Source organism: Periophthalmus magnuspinnatus, chromosome 5 (genome assembly GCF_009829125.3).
Source record: "Periophthalmus magnuspinnatus isolate fPerMag1 chromosome 5, fPerMag1.2.pri, whole genome shotgun sequence".
NCBI lineage: Eukaryota > Metazoa > Chordata > Actinopteri > Gobiiformes > Gobiidae > Periophthalmus > Periophthalmus magnuspinnatus.
This window is the reverse complement of record NC_047130.1, coordinates 10,371,765-10,390,395: the sequence shown is the minus strand read 5'-3', so window position 1 is coordinate 10,390,395 and position 18,631 is coordinate 10,371,765. Positions and strand designations below refer to the sequence as shown.

The window sequence follows — 18,631 nt, the reverse complement described above, 5'->3', positions numbered from 1 at the left end:
TTATATAATTATGGAATCAGTGGACCTGTGCACAAATGGCTTACTAGCTACATCATCAACAGATAACAGTATGTACATTTTAATGGGCAAAGTTCATAATGTAAAATGATGAAATGTGGAGTTTCTCTAGGGTTTGTTTTGGGGCCATTTTTAAAATTGTTTTTTATTTTGTTTAATCAGAATTTGTGTGAGTCTTCAAAAAAGCTTCTTCAAAGTCATAGGGGACTATAAACTGGGACGAGAGGGCTTTTTTACTCTCCCACAACTGAGATACTGTCTTGAAGGAGTTGGACTGCAGATGGCGCTGTGTCCACTGGTAGGAAGACAGCACCAAATCAGTTTAAATCAGCTGACTGCACATGTCACAGCTTCCATCATGTGACCACTCAGAGGAAAAGCACTAGTGAGCAGTCCAAACTGACAGGTATGAAACCAAACTTGGTCTGAAAAAAGAATGTATTAAAATAAAACATAAAAATAAAAAACTTGCATGTGACTCATTGGTGACTTGGTTGGGCTGGGGAACAATTATGAAAGAAATGTTTATTTTAAAGATCTATGAAAGGAGCAGGTCTTATAAGATTTGTCTTCTCCCTGTTCCTTTTGGAACAATAACAATAATAGTAAGGCACAGGGTTGTATTTATGTTAGCTGTCAGATTATTTTGGTTATGACTCTTTAAAATGATGCCAAGAAAATGAAATGGCATGAGCAATAAATAAATAAACTGTTTAAATCAGATCTTACGTCCAGATGATTACACTTGACATTGCTCTCACTTAAGTACTACTTCCTTCAAATACTTTTTTTTACTCCCATTTACTTTGTACTTCTACTTGAGTAATATTATTTTCAAGTAATAGTACTTTAGAACACAATTTCTGGCTTCTTTCCCCACCACTGCTTACCAGGCCCATTATCACAAGCCCATATTGCATTATCTCTGAAATATTTCAGTAAAACATATACTACTTGTTGTAACAGTCATAAAATCCTGAAAAACAAGATTAATGCCATGTCAAAGTTCACTTAGATTATACAGAGTGAGATGTTCAGAGACCTGAAAAACAACAGGCAAATGAGGTCATTACTGTGGTGTGAAAAACAAGCACAGTGTGAAAAACAAGAACAGTGTGAAAAAAACATGCACAGTGAATGATTAGTGGAGTTGTACACATTCAATTGTTCCAAGAAGTGTTGATCATACATTACTCATAAAACACAAGAAACATGTTCACCTTTATAATACAGTTTGCCATTTACTGATCTTGTTTCCTCATCAAAAACATACATGGAGTTTTGTTTTGTTTCATTCACACATGTTTAACACACAAACCCTTCATATTTACACTTCTTCTTTCAGACAGAAAACACTTTGTTCCACCTTGTGATGTCATGTGGTAATACAGAAAGTGCTCCACTGTGTTTTTAAACTCCATACAACTTCACTAGAATCATTTGGATGATTTCAGCCCTTCCCATCTCTACTGAACTAAAAATAAAAGGAGCTGTTAACTTGAAAACTGCCCCTGTTTGATGGAATAAAGCATCAAACTTTTTTTTCTGTGCTACTCATTGTATTGTCTTTAAAGGTATGATATGTAGCTTTCTGGAGTTGACAAGTTTCCTGAATGATTCCATAGAAATAGAAATTTAAAACCATACTTCAGAACATTTTCCATGCAAACCTTGGTAATACACTGCCTGGCCAAAATTTTTTTACCACCAAAAAGAAAAGGTCACACACTCTAATATTTCGTTGTTCCTTTAGCTTTGATTACAGTGCTCATTTGCTGTGGCATTGTTTCGATTTCGCTTCTGCAATGTCACAAGATTTATTTCCATCCAGTGTTGCATTAATTTTTCACCGAGATGTTGCTTTGATGATGGTCGAGTCTGACCACTGCACAAAGCCTTCTCCAGCACATTCCAAAGATTCTCAATGGGGTTAAGGTCTGGACTCTGTGGTGGACAATCCATGTGTGAAAATGACGTCTCATGCTCCTGATTCACTCTTTCACAATTTGAGCCCGATGAATCCTGGCATCGTCATCTTGGAATATGCCCGTGCCATCAGGAAAGAAAAAAATCCATTGATGGAATAACCTGGTCATTCAGTATATTCAGGTAGTCAGCTGACCTCAGAAAGATAATCATCCATGCAGTAATTATACAATAGGAGACTCGTACCTATTTCCTTAGTTAAATTGGGGGCAAGATGGGACCACTTAGCGGGCCGTCGGAACGTTACAACGTTACAACTTTACAGCAATGTACGTGTATTTCTGCGTCACCCACACAAACAACCTACACATCAAATGAAAGCTACGGCATTCATCTTAATGAATATGTAAACCATTTACACCTCGAATCACCACAGTGCTGACAGGAAAGCCGTTTTAACAGAGAAGTCAGAAATGTGGATTTTGACTTCACTTACCATTGAGCGCTCTGGTTCTGTCAAACATCAACATATTCACACAAAGTTGGTCTCATTCGTTCCGTAAAGGTCCAGAGAATATAATCCAGTCAAGAAATTATGTCCACAAAGGAAGTTAGAGCCTCCATGTCCAATCTGCTGCAGGAAAGTGAAATCTGTTCCGTCACTTCTCTGCATTTCTTTTGTCAGTTTCAGGCATAATAAACTTCTGACAGCGCCAACTTTGTTCCTCAGCGCAAACAAACTTGTTAGCTTGTGATTGACACCAAAGTTGGCCAATAAGGTGGGGGCTGTGGGTTACTGGAGCCGCGGACAGTGAATGAGAGCTACAGATGACTGAAAGAGTACGCCCCACTCTCCCCCTTGTAGAATCAAGCTGTTACATTACACACGTTTAGTGATGTTTTCCACTTAAAGCCCATGAACTGCGGAACACGCTGATGCGTGACATGCAGTGGTTTACTGTAAACAGACGGAGTTTGCTGCGCGCGTAACAAGCCGAGGCTGGATATAAAGATCCGCGCGTAAAATTACGCGCGCGTGTTGCGTAATTTTACGCAGCAGTTTTGCATTTTAAACATGACGAAACGGACAAAACAAAGGAAGTGCGCGACCGAGGACACTGTGGATGTTTGTACAAGTTAAACTAGAGGCATCTCGGACCCAGAGCGGTTCGTGGAACCGAGTGAAGATCTCATGGTGGACTGAGGAGTAGAGGGACCTTATGTTTTGATGGACTGGATGCTGTTCCTGATCGGTAAGCGTGGTTTATTCTGCTATTGATTTAATTGTGGGTCAAATGTGTATCATGTGCAATCATTAGCATTAGCTAATGCCAATGCGCCCCCCGACCACCACCAATCATCACGCACACACACCACTTGGGTGAAGTGTCTTGCCTAAGGGCACAATGACAGAACTAAGGACACAATGACAGAAATTGGTCGGAGTGGGACTCGATCCAAAGCGGGACCAAAGCTCTAGCCACTGAGCCACTGTTGCAGAATGACTGTCTCACTGTACGATCATGTACAGTGTGTTCTCAGTTTCCAGTGTGTATTTGTTTACATTTTGAAGTGTGTGTGTGTGTTTGTTGATTGTTTGCAGTGTGTGGTTTGTAAATATATATTTATTTTGACCCATAGCACTTGTTTTGACTGTATTTTATATACAAATCTACATTTTATATTGTGTTTTGATATGATATATAAATGTACAGTAATAGAGCAGCTGGGTGTGCAGATACAGATTCCTCTCAGTGTGAGTTTTCAGTAGAGCCTCACTGATGTCTGTGGGTTGAAACATTCAAAAGTTATTGCACTTTTTCCAAACATTCTCCAAATGTCTTCATTCAGATATGTTTGGAGAGGCCTGGACTTACTCATGATAAAATGATTGTAAAACTCTCATTTTTATAGGTATTGACCTCAAATTTGAAATGTAAGTGGTCAACAATCTTGTCAGTTGAGGTATGGTGTATTTTTGTCCCCAGCTCCCTACTGCAGCTTTCTACACCTTCATTTTCACAAATTTTTTTTGGTGAGGATGAGAATTTTTTTTTTTTTATGTGTGTTCCAAAGTGTATAAATGCTCAGCAGACAAACTTACAGTGATTCTGGCGCCTGTGGGTAAAACTAGAGGGTGTTACCTTTACAAAGACCCCAAACTAGTGCAGTTACTACTGAGGGTTCAATAATGGTGATTATTTTAATTTGGAGAGGTCAGAACAAAGGCAATTTCACCAAAATCACCTGGAATGCTAAGGGGTTTTAAGTGTGTTGCCCGTGGACACCTCAGCAGCTCCCATATTCATCTGTGAGAGCTGGAATCACACGTCAACCTGTGGGTCACTGATGTTTATATCGAGAGTGGGATTCGATCCACCAACCTTCGAATCTTCATTGTTGCATTGTTAGCCCAATAGTAGGTTTATCTCACTCGTTTTCCCATTAAATGCCTATAAATCATACCCCTAGTGGCAGGAGATGGTACTGCATGGGGCTACCTTGCATTGGGCTGTGATGCAACATGTTTGTGAAGTTTGAGCGTCTTCTGGGACAAAACACGTCAGAAATCATTCACTTGTATTGCAACTGCATTGCATTGTGGGAGTAAACAAGGCACATGACCTCACTCTTAATGTCTCACCACTTGTTTGTGGAGGTGAACGTTTATCTGGTCACATTTCAAATCAGCAGGTTTTCTGATGGCCATATTTGGAAAGGTTAAAGGGGCACTATGTAAACTTTTCTAATGACGAGTCCATCACTTGCTTGTCCCCATGGAGATGTAACTGTCTTGCCTGGAAAACTGAGAAGTATCCAGCATGTATTTAATATCAGGTGTTGCTTTGAAAAATCACAAATGTGTTTTTACCGTGAGTCATCTCCACAGATCAGAATTGCCACCTGCTTGTCTCCATAGATACAGACCAGTTTAAATGACCTGTATGTAGCGTGTGCTCTTACAATGCTAATTTGAAGGACTTCTGTAATTAATTGAACCCCATAGTTTGCATTACATCACTGCACTTCAGCAATCCCAGGAAGCGTCATAGGTAAAGTTCAAAGTTTAACTGCAGCAAAGTCAATATGAAACAGCTGTGTCCGAATGCCACACAGAGACCAACAGTTGGCCAATGCAATGAAATGATGGCATCACTGCGTTACTGGGCTCTGATTGATCCAGAGCAGTTGGTGGGGACTGAAGGGATCCCTGCTGATGTACTGAGAAGCGATCAATGAACTCAAGTATCGGACATAAAGCAACAGCTGTCTTACTTTATGAAATAAGTTATAAATACAATTCTTATTATGAATAGACATACCTAGTCGTGTTTTGTTAATGTTTTTAAAGCAGACCTATTGTGCTTATGTCAGCAATATAGTTATAATCTATGACACCCGTGGATATAATTTGGACATTTTAAATCACAATATTCATCTAAAACAACTTAGTAAAAGAAACAAGTCCACTAACTTCTGCATTTGAAAACTATATTATAAACTAAATAATAGGTTTAAGGTCTGAAGTCCCTCATCATTCACTTGTCTTCGCTATAAAACACCTGTTGCTAATGACCCAACTTCTGCTCGCAGTTAGTTTTAGCATTATTACATGTTGCCAGATGAGGGCACAGGAACCATTCAAACTCCAGACCTCAAAAGTGTTTCATTATACAGTCTTCATTTTCATACTTGTGATGATAAACTACTACTGAAACATAAGCCCGGGGTGTCGGAATGGTGGGGTAAAGGGTAGTGTTTACCCAGGGTCCAGAATCTGACACCTCTACTCCAACCACCATCAGTCGCACAGTCTCACAAACACAGGCATAACAAAGGTAAGGTAGGTCATGTATCTTGCTCAAGAACTGGGACAGTACCACCAAGGTAAGGCAATGATACAGCGTAGAAACTATTTGGATTAAAAACATATATTTAAATTGTAATTCCCAATGCTGTTTCAACTTTCATTTTTATGTCCAATCTCAAGGACAATATGCAGTCTAAACACGGACTCTCAGACTTTCCTCACCTCAGACACTTCTTCCTGCTCCTCCGGTGGGACAAGGTGTTCCCAGGTCAGCCTAATAAACTATTGGGTCACTAAAAGTAAATATTTATCACTCTACAGTGTCAGAAAACTTTAAATGAATGCAAAATTTTGTATTTAAAGTGGGGGTATTAAACTTCTATGGACTACTAACTGCCAACTTATAACATATAACATGTTTAGATCACCCTGTTACCTTTTATTGTTTTGAAAATGCTATATATTCACAGAAAACAATAAAGGTGTAGTTTCATTTTTGGTCTCCCCCGCCCGCTCTTTGCTGAAGTTACTCCCCCTTCAGAGTGCTATCTCAACACAGTCAGCGTACATTCGGCTCATGAAACTACTGCAAATCGGCTCAGGTTTGTGAATTGGAGTCAGAATCATCATCTGTGTGAGCTAGAATCACACCGCCAACCTACGGATCAGTGGATATGACTGCTCAACCAATGATGTTTTTATGTTGAGAGCGGGATTTGAACCGCCAACCTTCGGATCAACCTTCGGATCAACCTTCGGATCAACCTTCGGATCAACCTTCGGATCAACCTTCGGATCAACCTTCGGATCAACCTTCGGATCAACCTTCGGATCAACCTTCGGATCAACCTTCGGATCAACCTTCGGATCAACCTTCGGATCAACCTTCGGATCAACCTTCGGATTCTAAAACCTCTTCGGGCACATTTTTGATGAGGGACCAACGTTATAAATAAAAGCTCCAAAAAAAACTTAATTTTGCACAATACTCCATCTTTAGCATCTTACCGTTACGCTAACTGAAGATTCTGATGATGTCTGACTTCACAATCCTGAGCAATTGTTAATGTTTGGCCATTTCTCCAAAGGGTTAAATGTCCACGGCTGTTATCGATGAATGACATTGTGAAACTCTCTCTCTCTCATGTGTTATCAGTGCAGTGTCACACACTATCTGTTCCCCCGTGCGTTCCTTTGATGTCCCACTGGTGCAGGCCCAGATATCCCTGGGTCTGGACCAGAGCCATAGTGACGCATGAGGGCCAGAGGTGAACTGCCGTCAGGGAGAGATACACCGGAGGCTCCCAATGACGTTACACTCCAAAGTCTGACCTACAACTGACAAGACTGGACCTGTCACGTGCAGTTTGGACAAAGTTATAGCGTTAGAAATAAGATCAAATAGAACAAAAACAATTATATAAATACTATCTAAATAATAAGCAATGCAAAGTTAGATAATACACTACACTTTGGATACACCTTTTTATAAATGTATTTTTTCTTCAAGTAATGATTTTGGGGGAAAAAAAAACTAAAACTGAAATTCAAAATAAACAACTTTCTGCTTTATGAATGCTTAATCATCATTAGCCACATAGACTACAATTGGTTCATAACCCTCTTTTATTTAATTCAATGTTGCAACAAATTCACATCCGGAAGTACTAAACCAGATAAAAAAAACTGTCTGTCTAAGCTTTTATAATGTTGTAGTGTTAAGAAGCAGGCCAAGTACAACTTTTAGTGCTGTGTGGTACCCCATTGACCCATATAGTCCCACATAGTCCCTTATCACTCTAACCATAATGCTTTTCTTAATCTTCATCACTGTATCACCAGATAAGTCCAATTATTTTATTACTAAAGATATCTGAGAATTAGCTGATGTGAGAATTTGGACACAAGAGGTCATTGTACGGTAATACTGTATATAAAAACTGGTGTTACTGGTCAAAATGTTGTATTCATTTATAATAACCCCACCATCATTCACACTACAATTACACATCTGTACATAACATGGCAAGGGTACGGCAAAAGGGGTGAAACGTCTTCCACAGGGGCCTTACATTCAAACAGGTGGGTATCAATCCAACAATGTTTGCATATAAGGATGAACACTTTACTAATAAGTCACTTTTGACAGGAAAACATCCAGAATGTCACAACTACCATAGTAAGAAGAACAGCAGACAAACATATAAAGGGGGAGGAGGGTCAAGATGTTTAAAATTCTAGACGTTTTTTCTTTGTTTTTGGTGGATTTTAATGTGTTCCAGTTGGCAACAGTGGGCCTACATTTACATTATAAAGAGTCCTTGCACCAGTGTAAATGCATAGCTGCCGTCTCCTCTGCCTGGCTCAAAAACAAATGTAAGCAGCAGTAGATATTTTGCTACTCTTTCACAAATTGTTTTAGAGGGATATTTAGGCTGCTGCGAACAATAGGCTGGCCCGGCCCTGTCTGAAAAGGTTGAGGGTGTATTGTGCAGGTTGCTATTTAAAGGTCCTATATTACACAAAATGGATTCGAGCTTTAACCCATGGCATAATGTCTACATGTCCAAATTCTTTCTATCTTTAGTTCAGTAGATTGGCAATTCCAAGGCTGAAATTATCCAAATGATTCTAGTGAAGGTGTGTGGAGTTTAAAAACACAGTGGAGCACTTCCTGTATTACAGCATGATATCACAAGTTTTGAGAATTTGAGAGAATTAAGAACTAAATGTGCAGGGTTTGTGTGTTAAACATGTGTGAATGAAACTAAATAAACTCCATGTATGTTTTTGATGAGGACATTATAACATAGATCAGAAAATAGTGCAATATAAGCCCTTTAAAAATGGCAACCACATTATTACATACATTTTTATGGCAAAATTATAGGCCTAATATAACTCAATACTCATTTAGGGATATAAAACATGTACATTCTGAGCTGAAAGAGTGAGCTGACTTGGTCATTGCAGAATTGTCCATAACATTTGTCCAGCAGATGGCGTCCTGTATTCATATTTCTGAGGGAAAGGGGTTGGTGGACCATGCAGGTTTTTAGAATATATTGTCGCAAAATTATTATTTTTTTTCCTTTTTTTTTTCTTTTCTGTGAGATAGTTTTGAGTATTGATTTGTAACATATGTGGATCATTATTTTATATTTTGTTCATTGTAAACTGCAATATATAAAAAACTGCTTAATAGCAAACAGCTGATATGAATTCACGTGTTTATTGTAGAAGTGTCATGATGCCTGCAATTCCTGTCCTTCTGTGTTCTCTCCCCCTCCCCTACCTGTCTGCCCGGAGTTGGGCGGAGTTCCTGAGTTCTCCCGCACGCACCTGGAGTGCATCAGCGCAATTACCTGCACCTGCTGCCGAGTATGGCCGTGTCTCAATTCGCCAAATGCACCTTTTGAAGGGTCCCTTCGAAGTACTCTTCAAAGTGTAGTTTGAAGGTTCCGGTCGAGAATCTGCCCTCCTCAGTGTAGCCGCCATCTTGCTGAAGTGGGACAGGCCTAAACCAGGGACCACACTTCCACCGCTGTCTTTGAGCGTATGATACGTACATTACGTACGTTATTTTTAATGATTTATTATTTAATAGAAGAAAAGTCAAGATGTCGTCGTCACAGCCGTTTCTTTCTGTTTAGATTGAATATCAATAGGCAAATATAACGTTTGAGGTGATTTTTTTCACTCAATTGTAGCTACTTCATAACTTTAACAAAATAAACCTTGTGAAAACGTAATAACAGAGACAGAGGTAACAATATCATTTTTACATTCATAGTCTATAAACCAGAGAACACTGATTAGTGGTACATAAAGTGGGATATTGCAGTTTAACATTCGGTATTTTGGCCAGTGGCTACACCACTTTAATAACAGTAGAGGGCACTGTTTCCCTTCTATGTCGTGCCAGTTCTTTTCATCTGATTATTATAAGGTATTTTTTAGCAGTGCAGCGCTACATCAAGCTAGTATCTTGACTTACTAACACTAAGGTAAGTGACATGTGCCCACGAGGGGCGCAGACGTATGGAATGTACGGAACACATGAAGATTTTGTGCACGTCTCAGGACTCTGTTCTGTCCTTTCTGGAGAGTCCGTTGCTTCATTGTTCACATTACCTGTGTGGAACTCATTAAACCTTCTGTCTTTATGTTTCAGTCTCTTGGTCTTTGACGCTTACAATAGAAACGAGTATTCTTACATTATTCTTATTGCAGTAATATTTGCTAATGATAATAATGTCTCTTATTGTCTAGCAATAACTGCACATTCCTTTATTCCATGTAACTCCCCTCCTTTTTAATCATCAAACACACGGCCTGTACTTATCTTTATTCAGATTTAACAGTTTCATGTCACACTGTTGTAGATGAGGTAAACCAGTACGAACATTTGAACGTGTATTGCGCAGTGGACTCCATTTTCTTTTTCTCTTTTTTGCGCAACCGCGGTGCATGATGGGATATAGAAGTGCGTGAAGTGTGCACGGATGCACGCTTCAGTTACGTCTGATCTCCATGGAAACGGTGCAAAGGGAAGGGCAGGTTTTCGGCCGCATTCAGTAGGGTGCATTGAAATGGGACAGCCCTTGTCGCGCCGGAAATTACATAACTGCCCTTCGATGCACACTTCCAATGGTGATCCTAAGGCCAGTTTTGCAAATTGGGACACGGCCTATATGAGGGCTCGGCAGAAGACCCTTGGAGCCAGACCGTCCGCGTGTCAACATTCCTGCTCTTGCTCGTTCCCGCTCCTGCCTCTGCGCCCCAGCTCCGGTACAGTCGACCCTCTGCTTTGCCTCCTGCCCTGTCTTGGCCTCCGGCTTGCTTCTCGTCTCCTGCTCTGGCTCCCGCTCTCTGGATTACCCCTGCTCAGTCTTCCCTGGTCCTGTCCCTGGTCTCGTCATGCTCCAGTCCTGGCAGTCTCCGCTCCTGCTCCGGCCCTGGTTCTCCTGCTCCTGCCCTGCCCTACGCCCGTCTGGTCTGCCTCCCGCTACCTACGTCCCGTGTGTGATAAATGAACTATCCGAACTGTCTTTTGCACAAACTGTAAATAAACACTGTCAACTTGCCCCGAGTCTGCACTCCTTGGTCCGCACCTGCACTAGCCGTTACGACAAGAAGAAAGTCTATGTGACATTCTTGAAGCATGGATCTATTAAAATATATGTATTGTTAGTTTATACCTGCAGCTTAAAAAGGATTTTCCTCATAGAGCACAATGTAAACATAAACGTCTCGTTTTCGACTGACGGGGATCCACCTATCTCAACTTTTAAATTTTTTTGGTGATTTTTTTCCTATTTTCTGAAACTGAAAATCCTTCAGTTGCCTTAAAAACAGCTCGTGTAACATTTTTAAATCACCACATTATCTTTTATTGTTTTAAAAAATAATATTCACCAAAAAACTGAGTATATTAAAATAGTAAATAAGTTTCTGTTTCATTTTTTACCCTCTGAGTAACCCCTCTTCTCTCTGTGCTAAGTCACTCACACATTTGTTCACAACCTGTTTTATTTTATTTTGAGGGATAAATAAAATAGACTGCTGCCCCCGCGACCCGGCCCCGGATAAGCGGAAGAAAATGGATGGATGGATGGATGGGATAAATAAAGACAGCAGAGGACACATTGATTTCTTTATAAAATCCTTTATTGATAAATCCAACTGAAATGTGTGAAGTCATTGTCTTGTGTTCGAGACCAAACAACATCCATCCATTATAAATACACATACAAGCATTTCAAAAACGCATTATACTTATTATCATAGCTATTATTATGGTCAGTGAGAATACATGGAGATAAATACGGAATAGTACTGTAAAAGAGGCATGCATTAGGACACGGGAATGACTTTTTACCTTCCAAAGTGTGGCTGTTTTAAATGTTTTGTTTTTTTAATATATTTGAGATTTTTAAAAAGTTGATTTGACCAGTGATTCTCAAAATTCTCAAACTTTTTTAAACTGACACAGATCTAAATTAGGGATGGCGCCAGGAGGTGTCTTGAGGGAGCAAAAACCTCCCTTAGAATGACCAATGCACCACTATAGCTCCCTTAAAAATGTTGTCCCCTCTTTCAAAACACATTAAATTTTTCGACTTCAAAATGAGACTACACATGAAATGAAGAACTTCATATTAGATTTTAACGCTCCACTGTTAAAAGGCTCTGAATTAACTTTTTAACTGAGCAACCACATTGACGACCTTGACGATGACAAAAATGTCCCTGGTCTAAATCTGAACTAAATCTGGACTAAATCTGGACCAGACCGGAAAGAGACAAGGACTAAAGGTGGTCTTGACCTAATTTAGTCCTACTCAGAACTAAACCAGGGTTAAATCAGATCTAAGATGGTAAAACTATGGACACACCTGAACTAAACATTAATAAAACCAGGTCTAACTCAGGACTAACCAACCACCACTGGTCCCTGTACTACATTTTGAGAATCACTGTTCTACAAATCAAACGTTTTTAGAAGGAATATGAAGTCGTCTCTTGCTTGTGCCCTGTCCATTCATGCTCCGTGTTGCTATATTGAAAAAGACAATACATTTTTGTGCTCTGAAGCGTTACATACTTGTAAATACTGCAGTTTCCCAAGTCAAAATATAAACAAATGTAATTCCTTGACATTTGAGCAAGATGGGATAAAAAGAAAGTTGGGGAATGTATAATTTGGTTACGTACGGAAACGAGATTGTGCCAAATTTGCTCCAGGAATTGCTGATCTTTTTTTTTTTTACATTGACTTTGACAACTGTACGGCATTCAGAAGGGTCAAAGAGGAAATGTTTCATTTTGTTAGTAATATGGCACAAATAGGCTTCCGTACTTGTCTCACATCATATCAGCAGAAGTTGGTGCATTGTTTCTGTAGAATTTTGGAAGTGAAGTCTCTTTTGAAAAGCAGAAGGCACACCATGATTTTGTTTGTTTCAAATCTACAAACTGGAGTAGGACCACCCACACAAGGACAATTTTGGGTTTTAAGAGAAAATGCAAACAATTTTTAATTAGGTTTTAAAATTTATGAATCACATTTAAAAATATCACAGTGAACTTTATATTTGACATGTAATGTGTTTCTTAAAAAGCCAAGATATTGAATTTGAAATCGGTGTGATTGGTAGAGGCATTTACTGACTCTCCAATTGCCGGTTCAATCCCCACTACTGCCAATGCATACTGCACTTGGACAAGACACTTCACCCACATTGGACAGTCCTTTAAAAATCCTTTATTATTGTTTGTTTGTTTTTTTTAGCAATTTAAAGAATTGGTTACTATATTTTCAGCAAAAATTTTACTTCAACCCAAACTGGTCCTTGTGTATGTATGTAGTCATGTTTTTTTGCAGCTCAAATTTGTGGTAGGTAGTTTAATCTCTATGTTTTTCACAAATAACAATAAAACATAAAAAAAAAACATTTGAAAGATTAAAAGAAAGTTTTACAACAAGAAACAACATTTTTTTTAAAACATACTCGCTACTCTCAAATAAGACTAATATCATAAAGGCAAAATGGAGGTGTATTGCAACGCTCTAAAAAGAAAACAAAAACATCATCACCATCGTCTAATCATCTTTCTCTGAGACACAAAGGGGGCGTGGTCTGGGATGATTGACAGCCCAGAGAGCCACTCATGTACGTCGTCCCAGAGTGGGCAGGCACACTTGTACACAGAAGCACAGATTGATCAAGACAGACTTATTCAAATGAAGGGTTGTAAGAGTTCTGGCTAATGGGGAAAAAAGAGGAAGCGGGACCAGAGTGGACTTAACGATATCATTGGATACTGGCGAAAGCAGGCATTTCTAGAGAACAGGAAGAGATTTTATGGTACAGACAAGAAGTGCCTAGATATAATTTTACAGGAAATTTAAAAGTACGCAGGAAATAAGTCTATACTATTTATGTGGAATAATTTGATGCACGATAGCTTTCATTCCTTTAAAATAGTCGAAATACCAACTTTTTTTTTATATTTTTGTGTTTCCGGTGAACTTTAAATGGGCAACATCCATTTACGTATGTTTTTTATTTTTTATTTCTGTAATCTATATTTTTTTATTCTTCATTTGTCTGTACCATCAGCCAATGTCATTTTTTAATTTATTTTCCCATAAATTTCCAGGATTTTTTTTTTTTTAAGTTTTATTGCCTTAACATTGTAAGCCTCATTCAGAGCCGTCCAGTCTTTTATTTATACCCGCTGCAAACCCGTACAACAGAAAACCATTTTAAAGTAAAACACATCTAAAATAAATATACATTTTGACACCAAACGTGTCTTGTCACAGTGAAATCTGATTATTCACTGCTCGAGCTACTTTGGGATTTTTTTTATAAAAGTAATGATTTGGGGAAAACGTGTCTTAAATATAAAATAAATCTATATAAACATAATGTATACCAACGGCTGAAAGCAGAGAGACAGTAAACATTGTGTCAGGAGGAAGTGAGCACAGACACACACTTCTGATTAAAACAACTTTGTCTTGTTCTAAAAAAATCTGAAGATTTATTTTAGCACTAACTATGAACTACAAAGAAAAGGGATATTACTAAACATACTTTTTAGTGTATGAAATGAAAATTCTCAACATACTGAAAATTTAAAAAATCGAATTAATGTTTTTAAATACATTTCTATGGACATCTAAAAGGCACAAAAGGATAAACGCATTAAACGCTCTAAAGCTAAAATAAAAAAAAAGGTTCTAAAATAATTTAATTACTACAAATCTTACAAAAAAAATAAATAAAATAATTGTAACTAATAACAGTGTTACTGAACTACTATGAGTTGTGTTTTTTCAGATTTTTCATATATTTTGTGATTTTGTTAAAAAATATAGCTGCTGACTGTTAATGTTTTAAAGGTAAAGACAAAGTTTTTTTTTAATAAAAGATTTACCATGTTCGATTAGTTTTTCATTTTTTGGCCTCAACTCTCTCCTCTCACGCTTGAGTTTTGGGTGTAGTTTGGTCTGGTTCCTGGGGAGGGCGCTGTTGCATAAAGACTGAACATTACATCAGGCTCTGACTTCAGCAGGACTTTGTGAAAGTAAACAGAATGGTGGATTTGTTAGTTTTAGGGCTAAGTTTTAGAAGAAATGACGCCAGACATGCTGCTATTAACACTCGTGTCATTTGTCAACACTCCAATGTGTCTAGTTTCAACAACACGACCAGCGCTGCAAAAGCACAAACAGTTTGACTACAAAATATCATCCAACCAAAATATAGTTAATGGACAAATGAATAATTAGTTCATGTTACTAGTTATTCTGGGAATTGGCTGTTTAAATTTAATAGTCATTTATCAGCTCCAAATTACTATAAATTCCCAGTGTTTTTTTGTTTTTTTTTTTACTTAGATCCAATTACTCAACATTTATATCAATACATACTTTAAATAAGTATATGTTTAGTTTCCAATTGACAATGGCACAGTTGGAAAAGCATGCCCAGCCACCAGAGGGTAGTTGGTTTGAACCTCGCCTGAATGCACACTGGCATTGTGTCGTTGGGCCAGACACTTCCACATCCAAAGCTTACTCCAGTGACAACACATGTGGCTCGTTGCAGCGCATTGTTTAAGCTATTTCTGTAGTAACCTTAAAAAACTGTAAACTGTACAATAATTTTCTCTCATTAAATTTGAATCTATAAAATTTTGTAGCATACCTATTTGCATCCTTTTAAAATCAAGCCCTAAAACGTTCCAACTCCACCATTTCACAGCATTTTGTGTTTTGATTTCCCTTGTGGCCTGATGAGGGCTGATACTGAGATTGCGTTCTCTTTCCCGCTGCAGTAAAGTGCTCAGAAACGGCGCAAAACCAGGTGAATTTTGGACAGTTGTGAATCGCCGTAGCAACAGTGCACAGCTGCAATCGCATCATATTTTGATCCTGAGAACCAAATGGCTTTTCATAATCCGACTCCAGTTCTCTCTCACACTTTCATGATACCCACAAACAAAACAAATACATCTCTAGCTAGTCTAACGACATCTAGCTAATGCTACAAGTTAACACATCGTCTTGATTGGTCCAGACATTCGTTCGATGTGGCAAATTAAAAAGATGATTAACTTAAAATGTGCTTCACTGCGTGGTCGAGGTAGTGAGAGCCCGCTTTGGGATTGGCTAAAAATTCAAGTCTAGAAAATGAAAACATGGTAAAGAGATTTTTGGAGATTTTTTTGATTAGGCGCTCAGGTCAATGTTGGAAAACAAAATACGCTTAGGACTCATACTTTTGCATAAACCAGGGGATTTCTTTCCATTGGTTAGAATAATAATAGCGTAGAGTCCAGCTTCTAATATACTGTGCACCGTTGCTGGCTTGGGGTCAAGGCAGAAATCACAAACTCCTTCAAAATAAGTCTGTCTCATGTCAAATCTGTGCAAAAAATAGTGCAACATTTTCAGCATTTTTATAAATAAAATCTTAATCGTGCTTTCTCTCGGCTTGCATACATGTTTCAGAAACAGGTCGACATGTATGGAGCTTGTAAACGCTAGTGGCTTACAAGATTTTCTTTTCTAAAACTACGACATATAAAAGCAAAGTTTAGAAAAATATGCCTACTTTACGTAATCTCACTTTTATCCCCCTGTGGTGAACACTTCTGTGCAAACCTTCCTCAGGAATTTATACAGCGGCGGCTCCAATTGGTCAAAATAAGGCAAGGACAGAGACTGTGTGAAAATATTGGACCAAAGGACAGTGACGCCATCAATAGGACAAAAAATATTTTAGTTAGCTGTAGCCACATACTAACTGGTGATACTACTGAATAGTTTGTATTATAAACAAAAGGACTGATCATTTTAACAAAGGAGAGATATAGCTACATGTGTTAGCAACGCAAAATAATAGTACTTGTTTATGTCATGTGGTCTTACACTAGTTCTGATTGAAATCAAGATTAAATTGGTCAGGAAAGGTCAAATTTTATGCAGTTATGTAAAAGATTTTTCACTATTTATACTTGCTTAGATGAAGTTTTTATACTAGTTTGAGTATTGATTAGTATCTCATTTTCAACCCTAATCAAGCAAATTTTTACATTTATCTCATTGGTCCATTATTTACACAGACTATGGGAAGAACCTCAGCTGGGAAGACTTTCAGCACTTTTGCTACATCTAGTTTGCTATTTTTAAGATTTTCCTAGCTACGTCTAAACTGGAAGCGCTAATGTGCTAAAGTCAGCTAGGAGCCGCCGCAGTTGACTGCAACATAAAATGCGTTCAAAAGCAGCAAAACGGGGATTATCATTAAGAAAATAGCCTGACAGAGTGGAAAGATTGCAACGTTTCGCTATGATAGGAATGAAAACAGGTAAATATTTATAAAGAAGAAGGTGGCAGCAAAGTAGGGGGCGCCATTTTCCCACGGTTACCATCCAAGGTTCAACGTAAGTGCTTTTTTCCATGGAATCAGCCAATCAGCATGCTCGATTTCCCTCACTTCCTTCCTGGTTTTCCTTTCGCGGTCAGACGTTTTGCGGTTTGTGAGGCTTGTCTTTGCTGTTCCGGCTGTTGCGCTGGTCCGTGGAGCCACGGAGCAACCCGTGTATGAGGGAGTGTGGTGGGGTAGGGGCAGTTCTGGTACTGGGGGGATTGGCAGTTCGATTGTGGTTGGCCGGTAGATTTGGCGGGGGATAGAAGTGTCCGATAATGACCTCGCTGTACGTGGGAGGGGCCCCGTCGACCCTGGAGTGTTTGTGCAGGCGGGACTCCTGTGCTTCCAACACGCTCATCCCAGAGTGGACACTAGGGGGCGGCAATTGCAAACTGCAAACACAAGCACAAACAAGATTTGTGTTAAAATATGATAAATGCACATGACATAAAAGTGCACTGTGTAACTTTTCTTTTATCTTGACAGGAATATTCCACAGTATGACATTCATCTTTCTTGCATTTATTCAACTAGAGGTGTTTTTAATTGCTTAAAACTAAATATTGGACTATGTGAGCTGTGTCACTTCTCCACAGATCTGGCCTATAACATGGGCTGGTAGTGCATCTGCATCTCTCCATGGACAGTTAGTAAATAAGTGAATGCTACACTTTGGAACATTCTAGCCAAAACAATAACATCACCAAGGAGACAAGCAGGCGATGGACCCTGGTTACATGGTTACATAACACCATTAAGATCATTACACTGACTCTATCACAGACTTCTTAAGAATCGTCGCCACTTAGCTAGAACTGGCTGTGGGTATCTGGCTACTTTGTCAGATAACATTAAAATAACATAATAAACCTCTTCTTTTGTAAACTATGATTATCATAAAAAAACAAAAACGTCTAAGGCACACGGGATGCCAATGCATTTTAACCTATGTAAGTCTTCATTGGGACTTCCCACTTCAAATAAACAACTTTTGTATTTATAAAACAGCGCCTCAGGGTGATTTTTTTTTCAAGTCATTCGTGATCATCTTTGTCATAGTATATAAGAAGAGGCTTATTACTTCAATGTTATTCACTTGTCCTTGAGAAGCACCTGACTGTTTACTACACAGACCCATTGATGTGCTCCCATCTCTTGTCGTACTTGGTCAGATACTCACTTTACCTGAAGTGAGATCCATATTTTCACAGGTGTGCAAAGTAAACATACTTTGTGAGACAGGCGCAGGAGCAGACCACAGTTATGGTAATAATAATTACAGGGTGAATTTACAAATTGATAGGCAACCTATTTGTAATTTCTGCTTTGAAGTTGAGTTGTCAATAAATACATTATTGCAACTTGTAAAAAGTCTGTCCAATAACATCATAACACTGAAATAATTATCAAAGAATTTACTGTCAGT

The 18,631-nt window shown here is 38.6% G+C and overlaps 1 protein-coding gene across 1 annotated transcript in view; it reads right to left on the bottom strand.

The window, feature by feature from the left end:
- Positions 1-11,407: 11,407 nt before the first annotated feature.
- pmepa1 (prostate transmembrane protein, androgen induced 1) overlaps positions 11,408-18,631 on the bottom strand; it is a 36,810-nt gene continuing 29,586 nt past the window's right edge. The window contains exon 5 of the mRNA XM_033966878.2: positions 11,408-17,597. Coding sequence (XP_033822769.1) covers positions 17,297-17,597 — 301 coding nt within the window. The 3' untranslated portion in view covers positions 11,408-17,296. The remainder of the gene's footprint in view (positions 17,598-18,631) is intronic.